Source organism: Lygodium microphyllum, chromosome 25 (assembly GCF_053477565.2).
Source record: "Lygodium microphyllum isolate KBCC chromosome 25, Lygodium_microphyllum_v1.1.10, whole genome shotgun sequence".
NCBI classification, from domain to species: domain Eukaryota; kingdom Viridiplantae; phylum Streptophyta; class Polypodiopsida; order Schizaeales; family Lygodiaceae; genus Lygodium; species Lygodium microphyllum.
This window is the reverse complement of record NC_141159.1, coordinates 24776933-24800716: the sequence shown is the minus strand read 5'-3', so window position 1 is coordinate 24800716 and position 23784 is coordinate 24776933. Positions and strand designations below refer to the sequence as shown.

General features: G+C 42.1%; 1 protein-coding gene across 11 annotated transcripts in view; it reads right to left on the bottom strand.

Annotated features, from left to right (window-relative positions):
* The window catches only part of LOC148013990 (pentatricopeptide repeat-containing protein At2g03880, mitochondrial-like), a 42307-nt gene extending 20054 nt beyond the window's left edge, over nucleotides 1–22253 (bottom strand). For 3 of the 11 annotated variants that reach the window (XM_087666731.1, XM_087666730.1, XM_087666729.1), the window contains exons 1-8: nucleotides 22082–22253; nucleotides 21892–21970; nucleotides 21376–21525; nucleotides 20917–20952; nucleotides 20606–20762; nucleotides 20110–20488; nucleotides 19900–19960; nucleotides 19494–19599 (exon numbers count right to left, since the gene is read on the bottom strand). In XM_087666731.1, coding sequence (XP_087522857.1) covers nucleotides 20373–20488; nucleotides 20606–20762; nucleotides 20917–20952; nucleotides 21376–21525; nucleotides 21892–21970; nucleotides 22082–22218 — 675 coding nt within the window. In that variant the 5' untranslated portion in view covers nucleotides 22219–22253 and the 3' untranslated portion in view covers nucleotides 19494–19599; nucleotides 19900–19960; nucleotides 20110–20372. The other 8 variants (XM_087666734.1, XM_087666733.1, XM_087666732.1 and 5 more) reach the window with 8 other exon arrangements.
* Nucleotides 22254–23784: the final 1531 nt, after the last annotated feature.

Sequence of the window (23784 nt, the reverse complement as noted above, 5' to 3'; positions counted from 1 at the left end):
TGCAGCCACATTATCTTCAGCCTATCCATTGCTATAGGCGACAGCTCTCAGCTGTTGGCGACTGCTCCAGACTGTCCCAGACTGCTGTTCAGTCTACTGTCCATCATCTCCAGGGTCAGCCAGCCTGCGTTTTCAACATTGCAGGCCTTGACACTCTCAGACATTGTTTCAACCTACTATTTACAGTAAATTGTGCTCAGTTTCCAACATTCGATCGGTGGTACACTACTGCATTTACCAGTTTCCAGCCTCCAGACTCCTACATTTTGGTGACCAGCCTGCTGCCATTCACTATTCAGCATTCCTACACTCTCATTGGTGGTCACAGACTTGGGATCCGTCTTCAGTGGACGTCACACTCCGACATTGCTCTACCCTTGAGCACACTATACACTCTTACATTCATTTACAGCATTCATTCACTTCAGAATTGTGTTCTCTCTCTCCCTTCTTTTGTTTGTGTTTGAGTTTTGAGTTTTGCGTTTAGGGTTTGAGTTTTGCCCTCTGTGTCTATGTCTGTCTCTTTGTGTTTCTGTCGTGGTCGTACACTCCGTGTGTCCTCAGTGAAAACCCTAGCAATTTCCTTCACAGTCCCACACCTAGATGTTTTCTAGCAATTTGGTCAGAGTAGCAACATCATCAAGTTGGACTTAGGCATTCTGGTGGTGGTGGTGTTGCACATGTAGCCATTTGCAATGCCATTGAATCTAACCATAATTGTTATAGTAGAAGCGCTTTGGGCGGCCTTTTGCATCCCATTCAAGCAATGCGTGCCGATTCACTTGGGTGTTCTGAATGCTGATGTCCATGGAAATGGGATTGGACTCTATTGGGTGGCGATGTGTAGTTGGTTGAGGGGTAAGGGTTGTGGAAAGAGCCCTCAATACGTTGTGCAATCTGAATTGCAGCGTGAAAAGAGGTAGGGACCTTGATCCCAAACACATCTAGAGATGTCATGGTGCAAACGAGACTAGAGGAAAAATAATTTCATGTCCTCAGACATTGTGGGATCTCCCTGCAATAGTAGCTAGTTCATCTTCACCGCAAATTGTGCGATTGGCTCCAATTGTTGTTGCTTCAAAACATGGAGCTATTGTAGTGCCGTCTGTGTAATGTTTTGATGTGCAAAATTCTGGATCAGCAATGCTTTTAAAACTAGCCAATTACCTTTAATCCCTTCTTGTTGTTGGATGAGCCAGGTTGCGGCGACATTCTCCAACAACGTGCAGAACTCCATTGCTTTCCACTCCTCAAACCAGCTATGATAGCTAGAGACATTCTTGAAATGAACTAGCTACATCAACACATCCTTGGTTGGCAATCCAGAAAATGGCTTGGGGCAAATCTTGGAATCTGGCCAGTGAATGTGTGACGCTTTGGATGAGAGGAAATTGAGCAGGGTCTGGTTAGTGTTGTTGACCTATAACAATATATTGGATACTGCCCGAAACATGTGCTCCATTTGTACGGGCTATGTAGTGAACTCGGGATACATAGATCCATCTTCGTATATAGGAGAGTGAGGAGCTTGGTGTGGAGAAATTGGACAACTAGTGTGCCAAAAGGGACTGGGCAGATCGAGCAAGAGTTGCCCGCCGTCTCCACCAATGTGGAGTACACAGAATAGAAAGTGACTCCTCAACCGCCTACCCTCTCGGCCTCTGTCTAGTTCTATTTATAGGAAGTGGAATACAAGCCCAAGATAGGCAATGGCCAAGATTGACACTAGTCGTTATTGGTTATTAGACTACCCCACAATATCAAAAGTAAACGCCAATAATTAAATTAAATTCGAGTATATAAGGACTATGTATTTGAAAGTGACAATGACTTAGTAAACAAAAACTAAAATCAATGAATTTACTATCACATATATTGAGAAAAAAGGTCTAGTAAACTTTAAGGTTCTCATTTACGATGCAAATAAGTTCAAATGGAAGAGGATGAGAGAGACTGTGTGTGACTCAGAGAGATTATCAATTCAATACAAGTACATTTTCCATCAGTGATGTGCCTTTAAGTAGGATATTGGAGTACACATGTGCATGCCTTTTAGGGTCATACCCAAATGGCCTACAATGGCTTGTAGAAAAGGAAAAACGCCCCTACCTTAGTGTAGAGGCTCTTGACCTTTAGAGTGTCTCAAATAGACTAGGAATGTTCTCATTACATTATTGCTTATTTAAAATCGTTATGGAAAAACATTGAATAATCTTATTAGTAGATAAAGTTGGTTCATTTAAGGAATTGGAGGCATTAAGAAATACATAAAGTTATTACTAGTTGTGTTTTCCTAGAATAGCATTGCGCATGTCCCCAAAAGAAAAAATTACTTAATCTAAAGGTATTGTAGTATTCCTTAAACAACATAGCTAGGTGTTAGATGTTGAAATGTCAGTTGTTGGCCCCAAAGGATCATACCATAATTTAGTGGTAGCTACGCTACCTAATATTTGCTAAAGACCTTCAAGTTGCATGGAGAATCCAATCCTTACTTATCAAGGATACTCTTAACTTCCACAACTATGAAAACATGAGTTGCCAAGTACTTGGTATGTGAGAGTATCCAAGGTTTGAACACTACCATGTGAATTGAGACTAGAATTATAGTATTTGCAATAGTCAAGGAACTCAATCAATAATTTGTCACCTTGAAATTGTACTCTATGCCGATGCTTTAGGAAGGAGAATACCAAGTATGGTGGGGTACAATTTGTAACTCTTATTTGTTAATAAGACAATTTGTAGGTATTTTCCATTTGTACCTTTTTTTTTGGTAGACCTTTCAACATTGGGTACCAAACAAAAACATAGTGTAGAAGATATCTATAAATAAATGGAAGATATTTGATGAACATCAACATCACATATTAGATAATGACCGCTAGATCATGAACATATCACCTCATGTCCGAACCAAAGCTACAACATGCTAGCATTGTTTGTGATCTCTCCAATGATCTTTCTCATACACAAACCTCACACAACATGCACACACTTCCAATATAAATGTTCATCGGTCTTTTAGAAATAGGACCTCCAAAGTAGATTACAAAAAGGGTGGTTGTGCATAACACCTTATGATGAGTCTTCTCGCTAGATACTGGTTTGAAATTCACGGAAAGACACTTTTGTTGTCTCAACATTTAGGATCAAGGATGTGCGTGTGTGTGTGCTCACTAGATCCTTTCTTGAAAACTATTATTCTCATAAATCAAACATTTCTAACTAAACGGGAAAACAACAGCTGAGTGTTAAAAGGCACATTTGAATTGAAAGCAATTGTCAACCATCAGTGACAACATCTCAAACAAAGGGAAAACAAATCAATCAGGCCTAAACAAGTTTATGAACCCTAATTAGGCCTTCAAGAGAGGTAGGCCAAGAATGTGGCTGGCCAAATAAAAAAGATAGGCCGAAAAGGCCAATCACAAGAACTAGTTAGCCGTCATCAGGGGTTCCTAGTTTCCTTTGTAGCATTTGAGGTACCGCACCTTGCCACATGACTTTAATCAGGTCCGCTTTGTTCATTGTGGTTCTCATGATCATCAGAATTGTCAATAATTCCAGCTTCATGTCCAACAGCGCCTGTGTTGTACTCGGGCTGAACATTAAAGAAATTGACAGGAGCCTACCCAGTCATGATATGATTGTATTGATCAAACAACGCACTTGCCACTTGTTGAACGGCATGCAGTCGCCCAATGGAGCTGTAGAAATGATGAAGGGAGTTGGGTCCCATAAATGGTCGCAAGTACTGAGTTTCATCATTGAAAAACTGATGAGCAGAGCATGTTATACTTTGTTGATGGTGAGAATCCGATGCAGCAAGCTGTGACGATCAATTAAATGGTTGAGGTGCTAAAAATTCCTAGCTGGGATTGAGAGGAATACTGATAAGGATGAGGGATGGCTGGAGCGCCTGGAGGTGGAGGTTGCCTCGGTTGCCTCGGAGAGAATGTCTTATAATCAATTTAGTATGTTTAATAATAAAATATGATTTTATAATTCTACTGTAAAATATTACACGGCGCAGCGAATAGAATCTGAGAAAGAGATAGAGAGAATACACAACAGATAAGAGGAGAATCAATAAATTCTTTAACTCCAAACAACTGATACAAAGATGGCTCTGTTCACCCGTGCGCTTCCACTGTGTGAAGCTTAGATGGCGATCTAGACAGAAGATAGGTGAAGAGCTTAAGGCTAGCTGAAACAACAACTCTGACTAGGTGAAAGATGACTGGAAGATGGCTGCAAAGGGGTTTAGCTTTTATAGCCCGCGAAGGTCGTTAGGTCGGCCTGCTGACCAACCTACCATATGAGCCTCCACTAGTCGGCCAGGGAATATTCCCTTTACCATCGAGCCGGGGGCACTGCCCTCGGATCCCCGCCAGGGGGGCCGCTGGCCCCCCTGGGACCCCCCAGCCAGGGGCCACTTCTGCGGCCCCCGGACCCCACAATAGGAGCCCCTTTTAACTCCCTTACACCACAACTCAATGCAATGCGCCTCAAGTTGCTACCAGCTTAACCACTCCGTCTAACCCAAAGATTAGACCCACAACAGTCACCTTTTTGCCATCCGGTCACATAGACCTCATCTAATATACAAGTCAGGACTCAACCAATGTCTGGGCTCACATTTGGCTTCTCCTCATAATGGGGGCCTTACAACTTTGAGCACCATGGATCATTGGTAGCACCTAATGAGGGTGGGGCATTGATCATATCTAACACCCCCCCTCATAGTTCCACTATCCCATCCTCCATCAAATCACGCACATAGTGATACTGGATCTCTATATGTTTGGTGCGTGCAAGAAACACTGGATTTTTGGCAATGGCGATACAACTTTGATTATCACATCTCAGCACAGTTGGTTCTTCATCCTGCACTCCCATATGCCATAGAATCCTTCTCAACCATACGGCTTCACATGCAGCAAAACAAGCTGCCTTGTACTCTGCTTCGGTAGAAGACAATGCCACTGTTGGCTGCTTCTTACTAATCCAAGAGAAAATTCCTGAACCCAAAGAGAAACAATAACCAGAAACTGACTTCCTGGAATCAATGTCTCCTGCCCAATCTGAGTCACAGTTCCCCACAAGAGAAGTTCCGAAACTATATGTGATACCATAGTCAAGAGTTTTCTTCAAGTATCTGAGCACCCGCATCCCAGCCTTCCAATGACTCTCATGAGGTTTGTTTGAGAACCTGCTCAAAACACCAACAGTAAAACTGATATTTGGTCTGGTGTTACACAAGTAGATCAGACTGCCGACCAACCTCCTATACCTCCAAATGTCTGCTAGTGCTGATGTATCCTCGACGGATAACTTTGCATTCACCTCCATAGGTGTAGCTATCTCCTTGCACTCAGTCATGCCAAATGCCTTCATCCCTGTAAACATACAAGTTAGCATCTGAGGCACATCTTTTGAAGTTTAGGTTTAAAAAAAACCTATCTATCCGCTGGTACCATGCTCTGGGGGCTTGTTTGAGCCCATACAATGCCTTCTTCAGCTTACACACTTTGTTCTCAGAATGGGGAGCCTCAAACCCTCGTGGCTAAGCCACGTACACCTCCTCCTTGAGGTCACCATTTAAGAACGCTGACTTAATATCCATTTGGTACACTGGCCACTTCTTGTGGGCAACCACTGCAAGTACCGTGCGAATAGTGGTTATTCTGGCAGTTGGGGCAAATGACTCTTGAAAATCAAACCCTTCAACTTGTGAAAATCCTTGGGCAACCAGTCTAGCTTTGTACTTTTCTAAGTACCATCAGCCTTGTACTTTACCTTCCAGATCCACTTGGTGCCAATAACCTTCCGCTTTGCTGGTCGATCCACTAGCTCCCAAGTGTCATTCTTCATTATGTTGTCATACTCCGCCTGCATAGCAGCCTTCCATGATGGATCTGCAAGTGCTTCTTCTAAGTCAGTTGGCTCCTTTACTTCTCTCATAATCTCAACCATCAAGGCCATATTGACTATGTGAGCAAAAGCCCTCCTTTGCTCCTCTATTCTCTAAGACCTCCTTGGTCCGTTTGCCTTCTCCTCAACAGATGCAGGCATAGGATTATTGTGGCCATAGAGCTGCTTCACCTAGCGCGGCAATGGCTTTTCCGGTGGGGTGATGTCAGGTTAGTGAACTTTTTCCTCATCATCTGAAGATGATGCTTCCTCCTCCTTAAGGATAGGGATAGCTCTCGGGACAGGTTCATAGTGGACTACTTCTTCGCTTCATGATAAAGTGGAAGAACTTGCCTTCTCCTCCTCCACTGTATGCGGCTCCTCCTTGAACACCACATCACGGCTCACGATGATCTTCTTTGCCTCTTGGTCATATAATTTGTAAGCCTTCTGCTCATCACTATAACCCAAGAAGATACATTTTCTGCTTTTTGGTTGTAACTTGTTTCTCTTCTCATCTGGAACATGTGCATAACATTCACATCCAAAAATTCTGAAATGTGAGACAGATGGTTTCTTACCAATGTAAGCCTCATGAGGTGTTTTTCCCTTGAGAGCCTTTGTATAGCTCCGATTTAGAATGTAGACTGCAGTATTAACAGCTTCAGCCCAAAAATGGTTAGGCAATCCCTTGCCCTTTAGCATGCATCTTGCCATCTCCACAATGGTGCGATTCCTGCGTTCCACAACACCGTTCTGCTGAGGTGTGTGAGGCGTCGTCAATTGACGCTTGATCCCTTTGCTCTTGCAAAAGCCTTCAAACTCCTTTGAGTTGAACTCACCACCACCATCTATTCTAAATTTCTTCACACTTTTTCATGTTTCATTCTCAACAAGTATTAGCCATTCTTTAAACTTACCAAAAGCTTGAGCCTTATCACGAAGGAAGTACACCCACATCTTCCTACTGTAGTCGTCGACAATCAACATAAAATAAGAAGATCCCCCCAAGGCCTATGTAGGCATCTTACCACACAAGTCAGCATGCACCAACTCTAGAGGAGCCTGTGCTCTATTCTTGCTTTCTTGTGGAAATGCCTTTCTCTGTTGCTTGCCCATCATACAAGCTTCACATGGTTCCTTCAATTCAGTTATTGTAGGTAGGTGAGCAACCATACCTTGCTTTTGCATCTCCTTTAATACTGCAAATCCAATGTGTCCAAACCTTTCGTGCCAAAGCTTACTTGTGCCCACTCCAGCGGTGGCTGTAAGAGCACTTAGCTCATACAGGTTGTTCCTTTTTTCTCCTTTGCCAGCAATTGTGCCAGCACTATCAATAATTTCTGCACCTGTCTTCTTGAACCTCACTTCATGACCGAGATCAGTTATAGCAGCAACTGATAATAGATTTCTCCTGATTTCGGGAACATACAATACATTTGAAAGCTTTTTGACTTCACCATTTGCAGCAACAAAAGAAATAGTACATGTGCCCGCAACAGGGCATTTAGCGTCATTTCCAACCGTCACAATGATGGATTCTTGTAGAGGCTGCATAGAACTGTATAGACCTTTCTTGTTGGTCATGTGACGGGAGGCCCCACTATCCAACACCCATGAGTCAGTGGTAGATTCTTCTTGCACTGAGGAGCACACTTCCTCAATGGTCGCCATGAATAATTCCAGCTCTGCTTCAGCCGTATTGGCTATCTCTTTCCCTTTACTTTTAAGGGTACTATTCTTTTCATCTGCCTTCTTGACACGGCAATTTGCAATTGCATGTCCTTTCTTCTTGCAGTAGAAGCACTCTCCTTGAAACTTCTTCTTTCCGCCCTTCTTCTTTTTGTCACCATCATTTTTGGTGAAGGAACCACCTTTGCCTTTTACATTGGCAGAGAATGCAGCATCTCCATTGTTGCTTCCTTCTCGGGCTTTCAGCCTCAACTCCTCCTCCATTAATAATGCACAAAACTCCTCAAAAGTCAAAGCTTGAGGTCTCACCTGAGTATTAAGGGCAGTTACTAGTCCATCAAACTTTTGTAGACAAATCCGAAGACACCTCCGAGCTAGCTCTTCGCTAGTCTTTTGTATCCCAACGCCAGCCATCTGGTCGCGCAGATTCTTAATCCGAGTAATGAATGCTTCAACCGTCTCTCCTTCAGCAAACTTCTCCGCTGCTAGTTGATTCTCCAAGTTTTGAATCCTCGTTTAGTTTCGTGTTTCATACTGACTCCTTAGTATTCCAAGCCTCTGACGCTTTGGTTGTATGCTGAATCAAAGTCAGAACACTGTCAGAACAGCTTGTAACTAAGGCACACAATGCATCTGCATTCCTTCGTTTCCAAGCTCGTAGAAGATCTGCATTCAGAGGAATCATCACACTAGGATTTGATGGGTCGGGGGTAGGCTGTGGTTCTGCGTCAATCCCCAGCACAGTCTCCAGAAGCTCATAAGAATCAAGGATAGTTGTAATTTTGAACTTCCACAAGGTGTAGTTTGTACCATCTAACATGCCTTCGCTGAAGGTTGGTGGACGAATCCTCAGTGTTTGAATAGCCGGTACAGCAACACCACCTCCTGCACCGCTTCCTGATGCGCCAGAACCGCTTCGGGAAGTCGACATAGTTTCTCTTTGTTGTTGAAACCTTTGCCTCTTGCACACTCTCCGATCTCTAGAGCCCCCTGGGCTTTGATACCATGTAAAATATTACACGGCGCAGCGAACAGAATCTGAGAAAGAGATAGAGAGAATACACAACAGATAAGAGGAGAATCAGTAAATTCTTTAACTCCAAATAACTCATACAAAGATGGCTCTGTCCACCCGTGCGCTTCCACTGTGTGAAGCTTAGATGGCGATCTAGACAGAAGATAGGTGAAGAGCTTAAGGCTAGCTGGAACAACAACTCTGACTAGGTGAAAGATGAGTGGGAGATGGCTGCAAAGGGGTTTAGCTTTTATAGCCCGCGAAGGTCGTTAGGTCGGCCTGCTGACCAACCTACCATATGAGCCTCCACTAGTCGGCCAGGGAATATTCCCTTTACCATCGAGCCGGGGGCACTGCCCTCGGATCCCCGCCAGGGGGGCCGCTGGCCCCCCTGGGACCTCCCAGCCAGGGGCCACTTCCGCGGCCCCCGGACCCCACAATAGGAGCCCCTTTTAACTCCCTTACACCACAACTCAATGCAATGCGCCTCAAGTTGCTACCAGCTTAACCACTCCGTCTAACCCAAAGATTAGACCCACAACAGTCACCTTTTTGCCATCCGGTCACATAGACCTCATCTAATATACAAGTCAGGACTCAACCAATGTCCGGGCTCACATTTGGCTTCTCCTCATAATGGGGGCCTTACAACTTTGAGCACCATGGATCATTAGTAGCACCTAATGAGCGTGGGGCATTGATCATATCTAACATCTACTTCCACTGATGGACACTAAGTATGAATAATACTTGATTAGGGTGGCACTAAAACAAGTAATGGCTATCAAGGACCCAACAAAATGGTGCTGAAGTTATATGGTTCACAAAAAGGCAATGGATCCACCTCTATCGAAGTCTTACCAGACTCCTCCAATGAAGTAATAGATGGTACATTAGCACACAATGAAGTTGTCAAACATATCTTTCCCATGAAAATAGAGACACGATCCCTGACAGTGGGTACTATAAGCCGACTTCCAAGAGAAGCAAAGTCCTTGTTGATGAGTGAATACCTCTTGCTTGAACCAAGAATGACTTTTGAAATCACATTTGACAGTGAGATAGAGACCTGGATGTACTATTCTCCTCGTTACATGGCTGTAGCAGAGCCAAAGATAGAAGCAGAGATAGACAAATACAGAAGCAACGCAAAAGGCAGAGGCAAAAGTAGAGGATACAATAAAGAATCTGTTCTTCTCTTATAGAGCCCCTATAAAGGAGAGAGAAAGTCAGAAGAGAACAATGATGATAGTGCAAAAGAAGATTATAAAAGCAAATTGGAAGAATCTATCTAGCCTGAAGAGGATACAAATGATGACAAAATTCCAGAGGCTACATAAGCTGAAGATCCCATATTGTTAAATAGAATGACTCTAGTATCTTTTGGATTAGTAAATGAATTGCATCGTATACAAAATATCCATAAGAAATGGATTAAGTAGAATAAGCCTTCCTTCAATAGTGGCTCTTGTCACCCTAATCTACCCTTCTCAAGAAAAGAAAATGACGATGCACCTTGCTAACAAACACCACTCCTACAGCTCAAATGGTTCTTGTTATGTGACATTCCTAGAGGCCTTCTCAAAAGATAAGTCCTCGAGTTAAGAGATAAGTAACCCTCCCATAAAATTTGAAATAGCCGTGGTACCATTTCAACATTCCAAAGGGTCAGTAGAGTCCCCATGGAAGGAGGAAGTCAATTCCAGCAAAGCATAGATAAGAAGGCCACTCCCTTGAAAGAGTCAAGATCTATACCCAGAAGCAATCTGTGAAACCTTTATCCGCGAAGTGGAAGGTGAAAAAAATTTAACTTTCATGGATACAGATGGTAAAGAAAGACAAAGATTGAAGAAATAAATATATTGACTGTGCATTAAGATGATAGAAAAGTGTTCTTTTGTAAAGAGCTGAATTGGGGGCATATAAAAGGGCAAATGATATATGTATAGAATATCATTTTTTAAACACAATAATACAACTTTTTCCTTCACCTCTCTAGCTATTCCTATCCTTTCATGGTTGCCAGCCATCTCTTTCCTTCTTTTTTAACTTTTTCTCTCTATTTCTAGTGTTTCTCTCTCCTCATCTAGACTTTCTCTCTCATTTGCACTCTTTTTCTCTCTTTCCTATAGTCTTCTCTCTCCTCTCACGTCCCTTCAAGACAAGTGGTATTAGAGCATTGGTCTTTGATCCATTTTCTCCTCTTTTTCTTCATATTCAATCTCAATTTTCATCATAAAAAACCTATTTTAGATAGGTACTGCAAGTATAAGACATGGATAGCAGTGACTTGCAGAACAACTACAGTTGGAAGAAGACAAATTTGGTTGGAAGAAGACAAATTTGGGGATCTTTGAAGGTGGAAGGGATAGATATGGAGGCATTTAGGTCAAAATAGCAAGTTGTCACTCAATTCTAGGCATTTTTGGGTAGCCAGTTTGGTAAAAGAGGACTTAATTGAAGCAAAAAGAGAGACTAGGACTACTTGCTTTTGAAAGAAAGCTTTTTCTTCATTCTTCCTCCAAGCTTTCATGGTGGATTAATCAGCATCTCTCTCTTTATGTGCATCCATGGCCAAAATTCATGCTCTAGCTTGATTCTTCTCATCATTTCAAGCAAGATCATAACTACTTTTGAAGGCAAAAGCATCACGTGAGCTACAGTAGTATTTCAAGCTATTGGCACCAAGAATAGGCTGATTTAAACCAATTTTTTATGGTTTCTAATGTCGTAGAAGTGGCTTGAAAGGCCTCGCATCCAGGTCAAATTCAAAAGCACCTAAGAGCACTCCTCTGCTAAAACGCTTCATGTAGTAGCTCCAAAACCATTGTGAACTCGCATTCACAGAGGTGTGCTCCTCTGTTTCACGGGCCTACTCATAAAATAGTGAAGATACCACCATTACATCATCCTGCTCATGAAGCTTATGGGGCATTCAAAGTTAAGGGCCTTGGGCTGATGGGGGACCTGCTCATGAAGCTCCAGTGAGATGCTCTCATCATGGCATCATTCGTGAGAAGTATCATGTTGCTCATAAGGATGCGCATGCTACTCATAGTAATGATCAAGTGGTTGATGATATCGATCACTCTATTGCTGATAATGATGTTGCTCCCCATGTACATACTGGTATACATTTGCATGATGTTGCCCATGTACATAAGGCTATCTAGATGGTTGTCCATGTATGTGACCAAAATGAGCTCATAAGAACATACATAGTTATCATATGCATGTTGTTGCTCAAAATATACACAATCGTATACATGCTGACCATAAGTAGGCACATGATGCTGCTGCCTTTGCACATCCAAACCATGCCAGTGGTCATGGTACTCATAATTTCCATGAGAATGCCCATGTTGCTGCTCATAATTATGCTGATCTGTCCTTTTAATTGTAGCCATTTGACCAACTTGAGTCATAAGGGCTGCAAGTTTGTCATTGATTGCCTTGGTTTATATGCTGGTGACTGAGATGGTTGAGATCACTCGGTCCATTTTAGACATGAACTGATTGTATTGCTCAATTAGTTGGTTGTGGCTCGCAGCTAGAGAGCTTCTTCTCGCCGTAGAGTAGCATTCAATGCATTCATTTGGGGATGCCAAGAGTGAGAAAAGGAACTGGAACTATGAGCCGGGACTGATTTGTTTTTGCAGATACTATTGTCTCTTTGTTGGTGCATTTTATCCATGAAGTCCTTATGCCTTTCTCCATCCCTTGCATGAAGCCACCGTGAAGCATGGAGCAAAGCTCTACATTCTTGGGTCACTAATCTTTCTTTTATCCTTGGCCCCTGCCATTGAAGGTTCAGTCCACACAAACCCCTAGTTACAAAATCTAAGATAACTTTGGCTAGGGAGATCCGATCAGGGAACTTTTTGATTAAAAACGGAGGGGAGACTGCCCTCTATGAGCCTATGTAAAAAGTTTTATGACAGAAAATATTCAGAATTGGCTATGAATAACTTTCTGTGGCTGTACAAAAGGGGACTGCAGCCTGTCCCGCAGGACCACTGCACACAAAAGTGGCTATAACTCTCCAATGAGAGGTACGATTGGGGAGCTTTCTAGCTCTAGTCGAAGATATCGATCCCCTCTACGCAAGGAGTATAGGTATGTAATAACAGGTCTTATACAGAAAACTCTGTAATAAGAAATGTGTGGCTGAGCTGTGCAATCCAGCACCCTATTTACAACAGTGAGAGGCCTGTTTTGAACAATCGATACCTTGCAAGGTCTAACCAAGTTATCAAACTGAATGAGGACCTTTGGGAGACCTATGAGCATCCTGGGAGACTTGCAAATACTTCCCCAAACCACAAATACCTTTGTAAACACCTGTAGAAGTCTACAGTAGCATGTATAATCCTATTATGAGCTGAAAGTTATCCTATAAATCATTGTGGGTTGGAAGTCGTTGCCAATATGATCCAAACCATTGCCACCATGGCCAAATGCATTGCCAACAAGAGCATAACCTTGTCAAACATGATCATCGCATGACCAACATAAATATCACTGCCTAACAGGGGCATATACTTGCCAAGATAGACACAGGCATACCACTATGAGTACCATTGTCAAGTTCATAAACATCTCAATGTTAGCATGAGTAGATGAGTATCACCATAAGTGTCATTGCTAACAAAAGTCAATGTATCAATATCCTTTGCAATTAAGATAGAATCTTTGAGGCATAAGTATACCACATCCATAGTCCAATTAGCATCAAAACACCTATCATGCACTCCCATGTATACCATAGTTGCAATGCTTCATAGTAGTGCACTTTCATTACTTGACAAAGAGTCCACAAGGAAGATTGAAGCCTCAATAGTGACAAAGTGCTAAGCTATCCAAAACTCAAGGAAGAGGAATGTCCAAGATGCAAGCACTATGAGAGATGCTCAACAATGAGAATGAAGGTATAGAGTCAAATTCCCCAATTTGTAGTTCCTAATAGCCTTTTGATACTGTAGAAGAGTGCCAAAATGGAGATGTGGGCAAATCTTCTTTTTATAGCTATGATAGACTTCAAGCAAGATCCACAAACCCAGCTCCCTAGAATAGATCCACTAAAGAGAGAGTCGTACCTTTCACCTGAGATTTCAAAAAGGAATTTGGAATGGACTTCAAGCAGTTCTATGAGCTGCCAAAGTGGAAGCAAGATATGCAGAAGTGGGCTCTTGATCTTTTTTGATTTACTATGCAGCTTAGCTGCTGAAAATTGCTATTCAATGGAGGGCTTGAGTTAGCTCAGGAAGGGCTTGTTTTAAGCTCCATGGCTTCTTAAAAAGGGCCCAATGCTGATCCATACTAATTGCTACAACTCCCTGAGAAGAACTCACACCTATCTCTAAGATCTTCCATGATCTTCGAGCGACTTCTTTTTTGTCCTTCTCGAAAACACAGTCGTTGCTCACATTCTTCAATAGCCTTCTTCAGCATGAATTCAACAAGCATAGGAACTTCTTCAAGTGTCCTATCATTCCTTGTAATGAAAGAGACCTAGGAGAGAGAGGGAGAGAAGGGACAGACTGCAAAGGAGAGAGAAAGAGGAAGAAAATGAGAAAAGAGAGAGAAAGACTAGCAGAGGAAAGAGAAAGGTAAGAAGAGAGAGAGAAGGAAAAGGAAAGCCATGAAAGCTAAAAGGAAGGGCAAAAGAGAGACTTGATTATTGATAACTGATGCCCTAATTGGATCTCCCAACACCTTAAATACCCCATCAGTATAACTAGGTACTCCCATATTAACCCATATCCTACTCATCTATCCCCATTCTTTTACATTTCATCCCGACCCTGAAGGTTTTTGTCCTCAAAAACAAAAAGAGAACTTATTGGTGTGGCTCACAGCAGAAGAGGGGGTTGCAGAGCACTACTCTATTTAGCATTACAAAGGAGAATGTAGGTGTGGGGAAGTACAATATAAATGTGTAGATGATGTATGCGACATGTGCAAGTTGATAGCGTATGAGTTTGGCCACCAATTCTTGACAATTAGGGATTGACAAACAATGGACAGCATGTTGTCCAAAACAGACCTACTGGAGAAAACTGGTCATAACTTCCTATGGGCAGCTCCGATTGAGGCGTGTGACATGTCAAAACGAAGCTCATGAAGTGTATTTTCAGCCCATATAGGTGACACTTGATTGTCATTAATGCAGGGTAAAAAACTGTTCTAAAACAGTGTGCTATTTGCAAGTTGTCTGCAATGCAGACTAGGACAAGTTAGCTAATCCTCAATCAAAATTGCATCCTTAAAGTAGGCGGAGAAATGCACTGGTGAAATGTTGATCGGGGTAGGTCTTTTTGAAGACCATTCCATTCCTCGGGGTCAAATGGATAACCTACATAATAAGCATCAAGAGCATAAGGATCATCCATACAAGCATGGGCCACCGTACTACCTCCGAGGTCAAAAGGATAATTGTGATCCAATGCATCCGCTGTATCATAGAAGTAATTCATGGTGTCATCTTCAAGCACTGATGGTGGCACAAGATCCTCACCGACCCATGCAGTAGCATGCATTGACTTGTCCATAAACTCATTGGGAACCACTGGGCCAAGTAAAAATGGAGCAGATGAGGTTGCAATCACTACATCATTCACTGCATCAACCCCTAGGCATTTCATGTCCATGAGTCCCACATGCGTAGCTACTACTAGGCATTCAAAGTTAAGGGCCTTGGGCTTATGGGGCATCTGCTCATGAAGCTCCAGTGAGATGCTCTCATCATGGCATCGTTCGTGAGAAGTATCGTGTTGCTCATAAGGATGCGCATGCTGCTCATAGTAATGATCAAATGGCTGATGATATCAAGCACTCCTTTGTTGATAGTGATGTTGCTTCCCATGTACATACTCGTATACATTTGCATGATCCTACCCATATACATAAGGCTGTCTAGATGGTTGTCCATGTATATGGACCAAAATGTAGATCATAAGAACATGTATAGTCATTAGATGCAGGCTATTGCTTAGAATATTCAAAATCATTATATGCATGCTGACCATAAGTAGGTGCATGCAATTGCCTTTGCACATCAAACCCATGCCAGTGGTCATGGTACTCATAATGTCCGTGAAAATGCCCATATTGCTGTTCATAATCATGCTAAGTCGCCCTTTTAATTGCAGCCATTTGAGCAACTTGAGTTGTAAGGGCTGCAAGTTTGTCATTGATTGCCTTGGTTTGCATGTTGGTAACTGAGATGGTTGAGATCACTCGGTCCATCTTAGACATGAACTGACTATGTTGCTCAATTAGTTGGTTGTGGCTCACAGCTCAGAGAGCTTCTTGTCGCTGTAGAGTAGCATTCAATGCATTCATTTGGGGATGCCAAGAGTGAGAAAAGGAATTGAAACTAGGAACCATGACTGATTTGTATTTGCAAATACTATTGTCTCTTTGTTGGTGCATTTTATCCATCAAGTCCTTATGCCTTTCTGCATCCCTTTCCTGAAGCCACCGTGAAGTGTTAAGCAAAGCTCTACATTCTTGGTCACTAATCTTTCTTTTATCCTTGTCCCCTGCCATTGAAGGTGCAGTCCACACAGACCCCTAGTCACAAAATCTGAGATAACTTTGGCTAAGGAGCTCCGATCAAGGAATTTTCTAATTCAAAACGGAGGGGAGAGTACCCTCTACGAGCCTATGAAAAAAATTTTATGGCAGAAAATATTCAGAAATAGTTGTGAACAACTTTCTGTGGCTGTACAGAAGGGGACTGCAGCCTGTCCAGCAGGACCATTGCACACAAAAGTGGCTGTAACTCTCCAATGGGAGCTCCGATCAGGGAGCTTTCTAGCTCTAGTTGAAGGTATCGATCCCCTCTATGCAAGGAGCATAGGTATGTAATAAGAGGTCTTATACAAAAAATTCTGTAATAAGAAATGTGTGGCTGAACTGTGCAGTTCAGCACCCTGTTTGCAACTATGAGAGGCCTGTTTTGAATAGTAGATACTTTGTAGGGTCTAACCAAGTTATCAAACTGAATGAGGAACTTTGGAAGACCTGTAAGCACCTTGGGGGACTTGCAAATACTTCCCTAAACCACAAATACCTTTGTAAACACCTATAGATGTTTACAACAACATGAATAAGCCTATTATGAGCTAGAAGTTGTCCTGTAAATCATTGTGGGTTGGAAGTCGCTGCCAATATGACCCAAACCATTGCCGCCATGGCCCAATGCATTGGCAACAAATGCACAACCTTGTCAAACATGATCATCACATGACCAACATAAGCATCACTGTCAAACAAGGGCATATAATTGCCAACATAGACACAGGCATACCACAAAGTTGCAATGCTCCATAGTAGTGCACTTCGGGTTACTTGACGAAGAGTCCACAAGGAAGATTGAAGCCTTAATAGTGCTAAAGTGCCCAACTATCCAAGACTCAAGGAAGAGGAATGTCCAAGATGCAAGCACTATGAGAGATGCTCAACAATGAGAATGAAGGTATAGAGCCAAAATTCCCCAATTTGTGGTTCCTAATAGCCTCTTGAGGCTAATAAGCATCCACCTTTGCAATGTTGATCCATTGTAGCCATAGATTACTATGAAAACGCTTCAGGATTCAATAGCCAATGCCTAGCACTCACTTACTGACACAAGTTGTTAAACAATTTAAAGCTTTTGATCTTTTCCATGGAAACTTGAAACTCTGGTGCTCCAATTCTAGCATCCTATTTGGACCTGATTGCGTCAACCTACCATAGGCCATTTCCAACTATAGAGGCACTCCTTGCAGCTCACAGAATGAAGATCCTTTGATATTTGGACTCCTTATATGCCATGTTATTGAAGATGCATCAAAACAGCCGTTGAAGTTGCATTCTGGAATGGAGTTCTTGAAGGGGCACTCCTTGCAGCTCACATCAAAACAGCCATTGAAGATGCATTCTGGAATGGAGTTTTTGAAGGGCTTTCCAAACAACCTCCAAAGTATCAATGGATCATTGGACTTCTCAAAGAGATGAAGGCAGAGCTAGAGGGCTGGGTTCTGAATAGTTGGAAACCAGCAAGCTGAAGTATCCTCCAACAATGAAAGGCGGTCAGACCAAAGATGCCAGTAATGTTCGTGATTACTTACGCCAGCACAATAGGAGAAATGTATGCATCGATCTCTTCAGCACCAGTATTAGCATGTGTATACTATCAATGGTCTGCTTAGATAGCAGCAAAATACTCCTTGCTCAGCTTAGTGTCGGGCTTCATTGTCTTATATGCCATGTTATTGAAGATGCATCAAAACAGCCGTTGAAGTGCATTCTGGAATGGAGTTCTTGAAGGGGCATTCCTTGCAGCTCACATCAAAACAGCCATTGAAGATGCATTCTGGAATGGAGTTTTTGAAGGGCTTTCCAAACAACCTCCAGAGTATCAATGGATCATTGGACTTCTCAAAGAGATGAAGGCAGAGCTAGAGGGCTGGGTTCTGAATAGTTGGAAACCAGCAAGCTGAAGTATCCTCCGACAATGAAAGGCGGTCAGACCAAAGATGCCAGTAATGTTTGTGATTACTTATGCCAGCACAATAGGAGAAATGTATGCATCAATCTCTTCAGCACTAGTATTAGCATGTGTATACTATCAATGGTCTGCTTGGATAGCAGCAAAATACTCCTTGCTCAGCTTAGTGTCAGGCTTCATTGTCTTCTCACCAGGTTTCCGGCCTGCAGGAGACAGACCTCAACAGGTTTGTCTTGCACGTATTGAACAGCCTGGAGGGTCCTAAGGGTCTCATCCACACTATGCCTGATTGCAAGATTGTTGATGGTAGCATCCTGAATAATGCCTTCCTTGTCAATGATAAAAAGACCCCGAAGGGCAACACCCTGGCCAAGAATGAGGACGTTGTAGGCTCTTGAAATGGTTTTTGTTAAGTCAGCAGGAATTGGGGCAGCAGGAGCAGGCACCACGCCTACTCGTGTATTTGGCAGTGCTCCTACATTTTCAGTTTCTTCGAGCAAATTATTGAGGCAATGACCCATCCACAGCCCATTCCACTGGTCAAGCTTTTTCCCATGGCCGATAGAGGCATGGTATAGCTCATCAAGCCTGTTCAGCTTTGATGAAGATAAAGTCGAAGGTTCAGTGAATTTGTGAGAAACATTCAATGCCTTTGCTGATGATTTGGTGGGCTATGGGTATTTGATATCATTGTCTTTCAGAGGCCAACGACAAATTCCCGCTATGAGACCCGGGAAAAGAATTTCCCTCCTATTTGCGATCCAGATAATAAAGCCGATGCTGCATGGTATGTAACAATGATTGCTTGCATCTACAAGCTACCTGTGATGAGGATGTGTGCATCAGAACGGAGTGTATGGCAAAGCAATATGTTGTCCAGAAGTCTTACATAGCTACAACTCCAGACCTTTTCCAAGCATCAAAACATAGCTCACATGGCAAGTACCATGGGCCAAATGATTTTCTGAATCAAGGGCCTTGCTGAAAAAAACTGACAATTGTCAACAGAGCCACTATGATGGATATAGGTAAGTTAGCTAGTTGAGAAGCTTCCACCACATTTGGCATTATGATTCCAAGGAACAACACACTGCCATACTTGATAACAGTAGCACCCATACCTTTATTGCTTTTTTCAATTTTAGTAGCAGTAGACTTTTTCAGTCTTGTGCTATTTATAGACCCGACACTGGCCCACCAAGGAGAGAGCATCTATTGTAATGCTTCCAAGGTCCACACTTCGCTTCTCAGTAGTCATATCCTAGTTGATATGAAACCCTTGACTAGACTTTTTTGTTGGTAGTAAGTGAGCAACAAAGGACTTACACAATGAGCATTCTAAAGCTATACCATAAAACCATCATGTAATGTTACCTGGCGTTCTTTTAGTTTCAAGCATTCTCGTTCCTTTGCAAGCGGTGAGCCACCAGGCATGGGCTCAACTTCAAGAGGGGATGGTGTTTTAGTTGATGCAGGTGCTCTGTTTTGAAACCATGCAAGACAAATAACTTAACAAACTAGCCAATCAAGTTTCAATATAAGACTTGTGATAACCTTCCATGAAAATAACTTCCAACCTTTCATGCATTCAAATATGTCCTATCCAGTCCCAAGCATTTTTAAGTTGTTACTTACAAGTTCTTTAATAGCACTACAAACCCTCCCAAGGTCACAAAAGAGACAGTGTTAAAGAGACTACAAATACCATTAATCTTCCACTCAACAAAGAACTTAACAACTTCTAAGAAATATAGGCCTCAACAATACTGGAACAAAGTACCTGGCCTTTGAAAAGTTCTGAGTATCCAAAACAAAGAAACTATGATCAGCATATACAAGAGCTGGAAAAACCAAAACATCTGATGTAAGAATAGTGATTGAAGAGAAACCTTACTAATGTATTATTAAAACTAAAGAACTTTATGCCTAACAACTTTAAGCTTCTTCTCAGTGTAAGGACTCACTAATGTTATCTCAAAATAAAACTTACCAAGCTTGTGCGATGTTGCAAATCGTCAAGCAACAGCATCAGGATATGAGATCCCATTTACATTATGTGTGGCAAGGTAGGAGCATGTGTTTGTATTTGTCAAGTCATGGAATCCAAATGGCGTTGGTCAAGGCAAAGTTGCAGCAAATACAAGAGACTCAAGCATGAAAATCCGCACAATACCATCATTACATGCACAAGCAACGTGCAAACTTGAAATGGCTAAACCATGGCCTTGTCAAACCTGCAACAAGCAGCTGAAACTATTGTTGATGTCTGCAGATAGGCAACCACAAAAGATCCTTGCTTACATCCGAGGATACCTTAAGATTAACCCGTTTTTTCAATGCAAGTCCATGATGTAGAAGGCATAGTATTCCTGTTGAACATCATATGTGTCAACCACAATCCTCAATTCACTAATTATACAAAATTAGCAGCAGAATTGAGAACAGTGCCAAACAGAAAAAGTTGGTTAAAGCTTGCTTGGGCATGCCTATGCAAGTCAAGGCATAAACCAGTTGGACATCTTCATCTCGTGAATCTTCTAAAGATGTTACTGCCACAAAAGAATTTTCATGCAGACTACCAAGATGAACATTTCTCCCATCTAGGACCGGACCTGAGCCTATTTCAGATCGTTGCCGTCCAACCTGATTGTCCAGTGTTTCAAGTGATTAGCATCTGCTGTGACAAAAAAACTTCCATCTAAAGCAACATGGATCCCACTTATTGGCATGGATGCAGTTTTTGCTCTGACTTTGGCTATCAATGCTGCAGACTTGAAATCCCAGAGGCAAACTATACCATCGTGCGGAGTTCCAGCTGAAACAATATGTTTTCCTGGGCACAAAAGGTAGCATAAAAATTCAGCTAGAGTTTCCATATTCATTCCTATTATTGACGCATATGCTTATGCCAGTATTTCAAAAGCATGTTGCACTGCAAACTTTCACCTCCCAAAAAATGAATGCCTACTACTACTATTGATATGGAGGTCTGCCAACCAAGCCAAAGCTCTAACTCACTGTTAGGAGAGAACTGCACACATGAAACTCCATATTTGTGCAATTTCAGCTCAGCTAGGCAAGACCCATCGGTCACATCCCAAAAAAGAGCAGCTGGTTGATGCCCAGACTAAAATAACAAAAAACCACCCAGCTTAGTGCCAGGAAACCTCCAGCCCTATAGCTCTCTACATAAGGACTTTTCAATTGACTGTTGGTGGAGGACTGAAATCGCAGTCATTTTGTAGATGATATATACCTCTCCAGCAGCAATAAGTTTGCCTCCATGAGGTGAATAAGCAACACATGCCAATGTTTTTGGAGTCATTGTAACATCGCCCATTGCAAAGTTGCAAGCCCACCCATTTGCATTGCCAGTTGTGAGCCCAATAACCTTTTCCAGTTGAAGCTGAAAATCAAGAAGGCATCATTGATATAAAAGTCTTAGTAAAATTATTTTTGCGCAGAAAACACAAGCTTGTGCCACTTCTTTGTGTCTCCTAGCTGAGTTATCAGAATACACAAGTTTGTGATTTGGCAACCTCAATATACAGCAAGTCAACATTGATAAATATAACATCACCATTGAAATATGCAAGTTTGTCTGCACACTAATGCATTTCAAGTGCTTCTCGTTCGTTTAGCTTCATTCCCTCAATGTATACATGCATTCTTATGTGCCAAGCATTCCTTAATTGTCTAGATTCTGTGTGTACATGACTTCATATGTGTACATAGGCCTAATTAGAATAACAATAATGGCGATCGATGCTACCTTTTCAAAGGATTCAGGACGGCGAGATTTGCGCTTGAGAAGCCTCATGCTGTGGGATGAGGAGTCTGTCTGGAAACAACTGTGACCGCAAAGGAGGTTATGCCATAGCAATTGAGAAAAGAAACAAACAAGCCTTCCTTCTCGCGGTTGCAGAAATGATTGCAAGGAAAGATGGAGGAGGCATGCTCACCGTAGGTAGAAGAGGTCGTCAATTGCAGTGAGACAGTTCTCGAAGTCCGCGCGGCAGGATAAAAAGGGTGTAGTAACAGGCAGCACCAGCAACATTGCCTTGCCTGATGAAAGGAAAAATGGCACAACGCTAACCATGCTTCAAAACCAAACCCAAAGATAAGTTAACCGAAATCGCAAGTACATTTACACCACGCTTTAGAGTGATCGGTTCTAGACACATGCTATAAGGCTCTCCTGAACATCGAGACACACACTCCGTTAATACATCTATTTCCCAGCCTTAGGTTCACAAGATGCTAGGATTATGTTTGTCCAAAATAGGAGCTCAATGTGCCAATCATAACAGCTCAACACACTTAGACCAAGTATATCAGTCAATTTTTTTGCCACACTACTTATTGAGTTCGAGTGGGGAGTTTTATAGCAAGTGGCTCAAGGGTGTGTCAATAGCCATGGAAAGGGATAACCGTTAAGGCCACTAAAGCCATTATTGCAACATTAAGGCCGGCCTAACACATGGCCACTCTTCTTGTGCATGCAGGAGAGCTTATTAGCAAACGAGAATTTGGGTGGTTGTTGGGAAGAATGACCATAATAGAAAGAAGAAGTTAGTAACTGAGGAGATAACTATGGAGCTAGATTATGTAGGTGTTACTCTATTATAGTGTCCTGCCTTCTCATCTAAGTTGGTTGTCCAACATAAGTGTGTGGATTGGATTTCTTTCCTTGATATCCATGTCTAGTTGGATGGTGTAGTGCATATTCTTACAAAAATACTAGGGCATATTCTCTATGTGCCTACTATGGCCTCCTCCTATGGTACTCTTAGACCATAAAGAAAAGCTTATATTCTTTGGGAGAGGCATCAGGAGCCATCAAAATGTATGGAGGTGTTTCACCCTTATGGGATTGAAGTGGTTTTGCACATTAAATTTAGATATTTTTCAAATGCATGTTACATCTGCTGAATTGGGAGGGCATTATGCTAAGGATGATTGTTGAGGCTATTGAGATCTCTCACCATATTTTAAAACTTGAATATACAAAATTTAGGAGAGCTCTTGAGAAAGCATGAATCATGAAAAAAGCAAGAGAGAGTACTTGACACAAGATTGGGCACAATGCCTCCTCTAAAACCCTAAGAGTACTTGACTTTTATTAAAAAGTGATTGAGGTTCGGGCCTCCCTTCCTCTCTCACCTTAGCATTTTATAAAGAAACACAACTAAATTGACATAGTCACTGATATTGTTATACTAGCATATATTAGAATATGCTTGTGAACACTCACCAATTATCTAGGTTTTTGGAAATACGAATACCAATCTCCTCTGCATTGGGCACCATGTCAGGACCAAGTCTGAATCCCATTGATGGCTTGTGCAGACGCTCAATTATTCTTTTGTATTTACATTCTTGAAAAGGACCCCATATCAATTTATCATTCAGTGTACGACCATTGAAAAAGGGGAAGATTGTAATGCAAGGGGGCTCAAAAGTAAAGGCAATGCATCGCACAATTGATGCATTGACCTTGTGCATCCCATGCTCCACTTGAAATTGTTGTAGTTTGGTGTTGTTGGAGCCCTTGTACACTTTAGCACAATATGCTAAATTTGAAGGAAGACAACTAATATTGTCTATGGCAACTTCAACACACTATCTGAAGGCACCTTGGCCAATAACTCTTCTTGGCTTGATA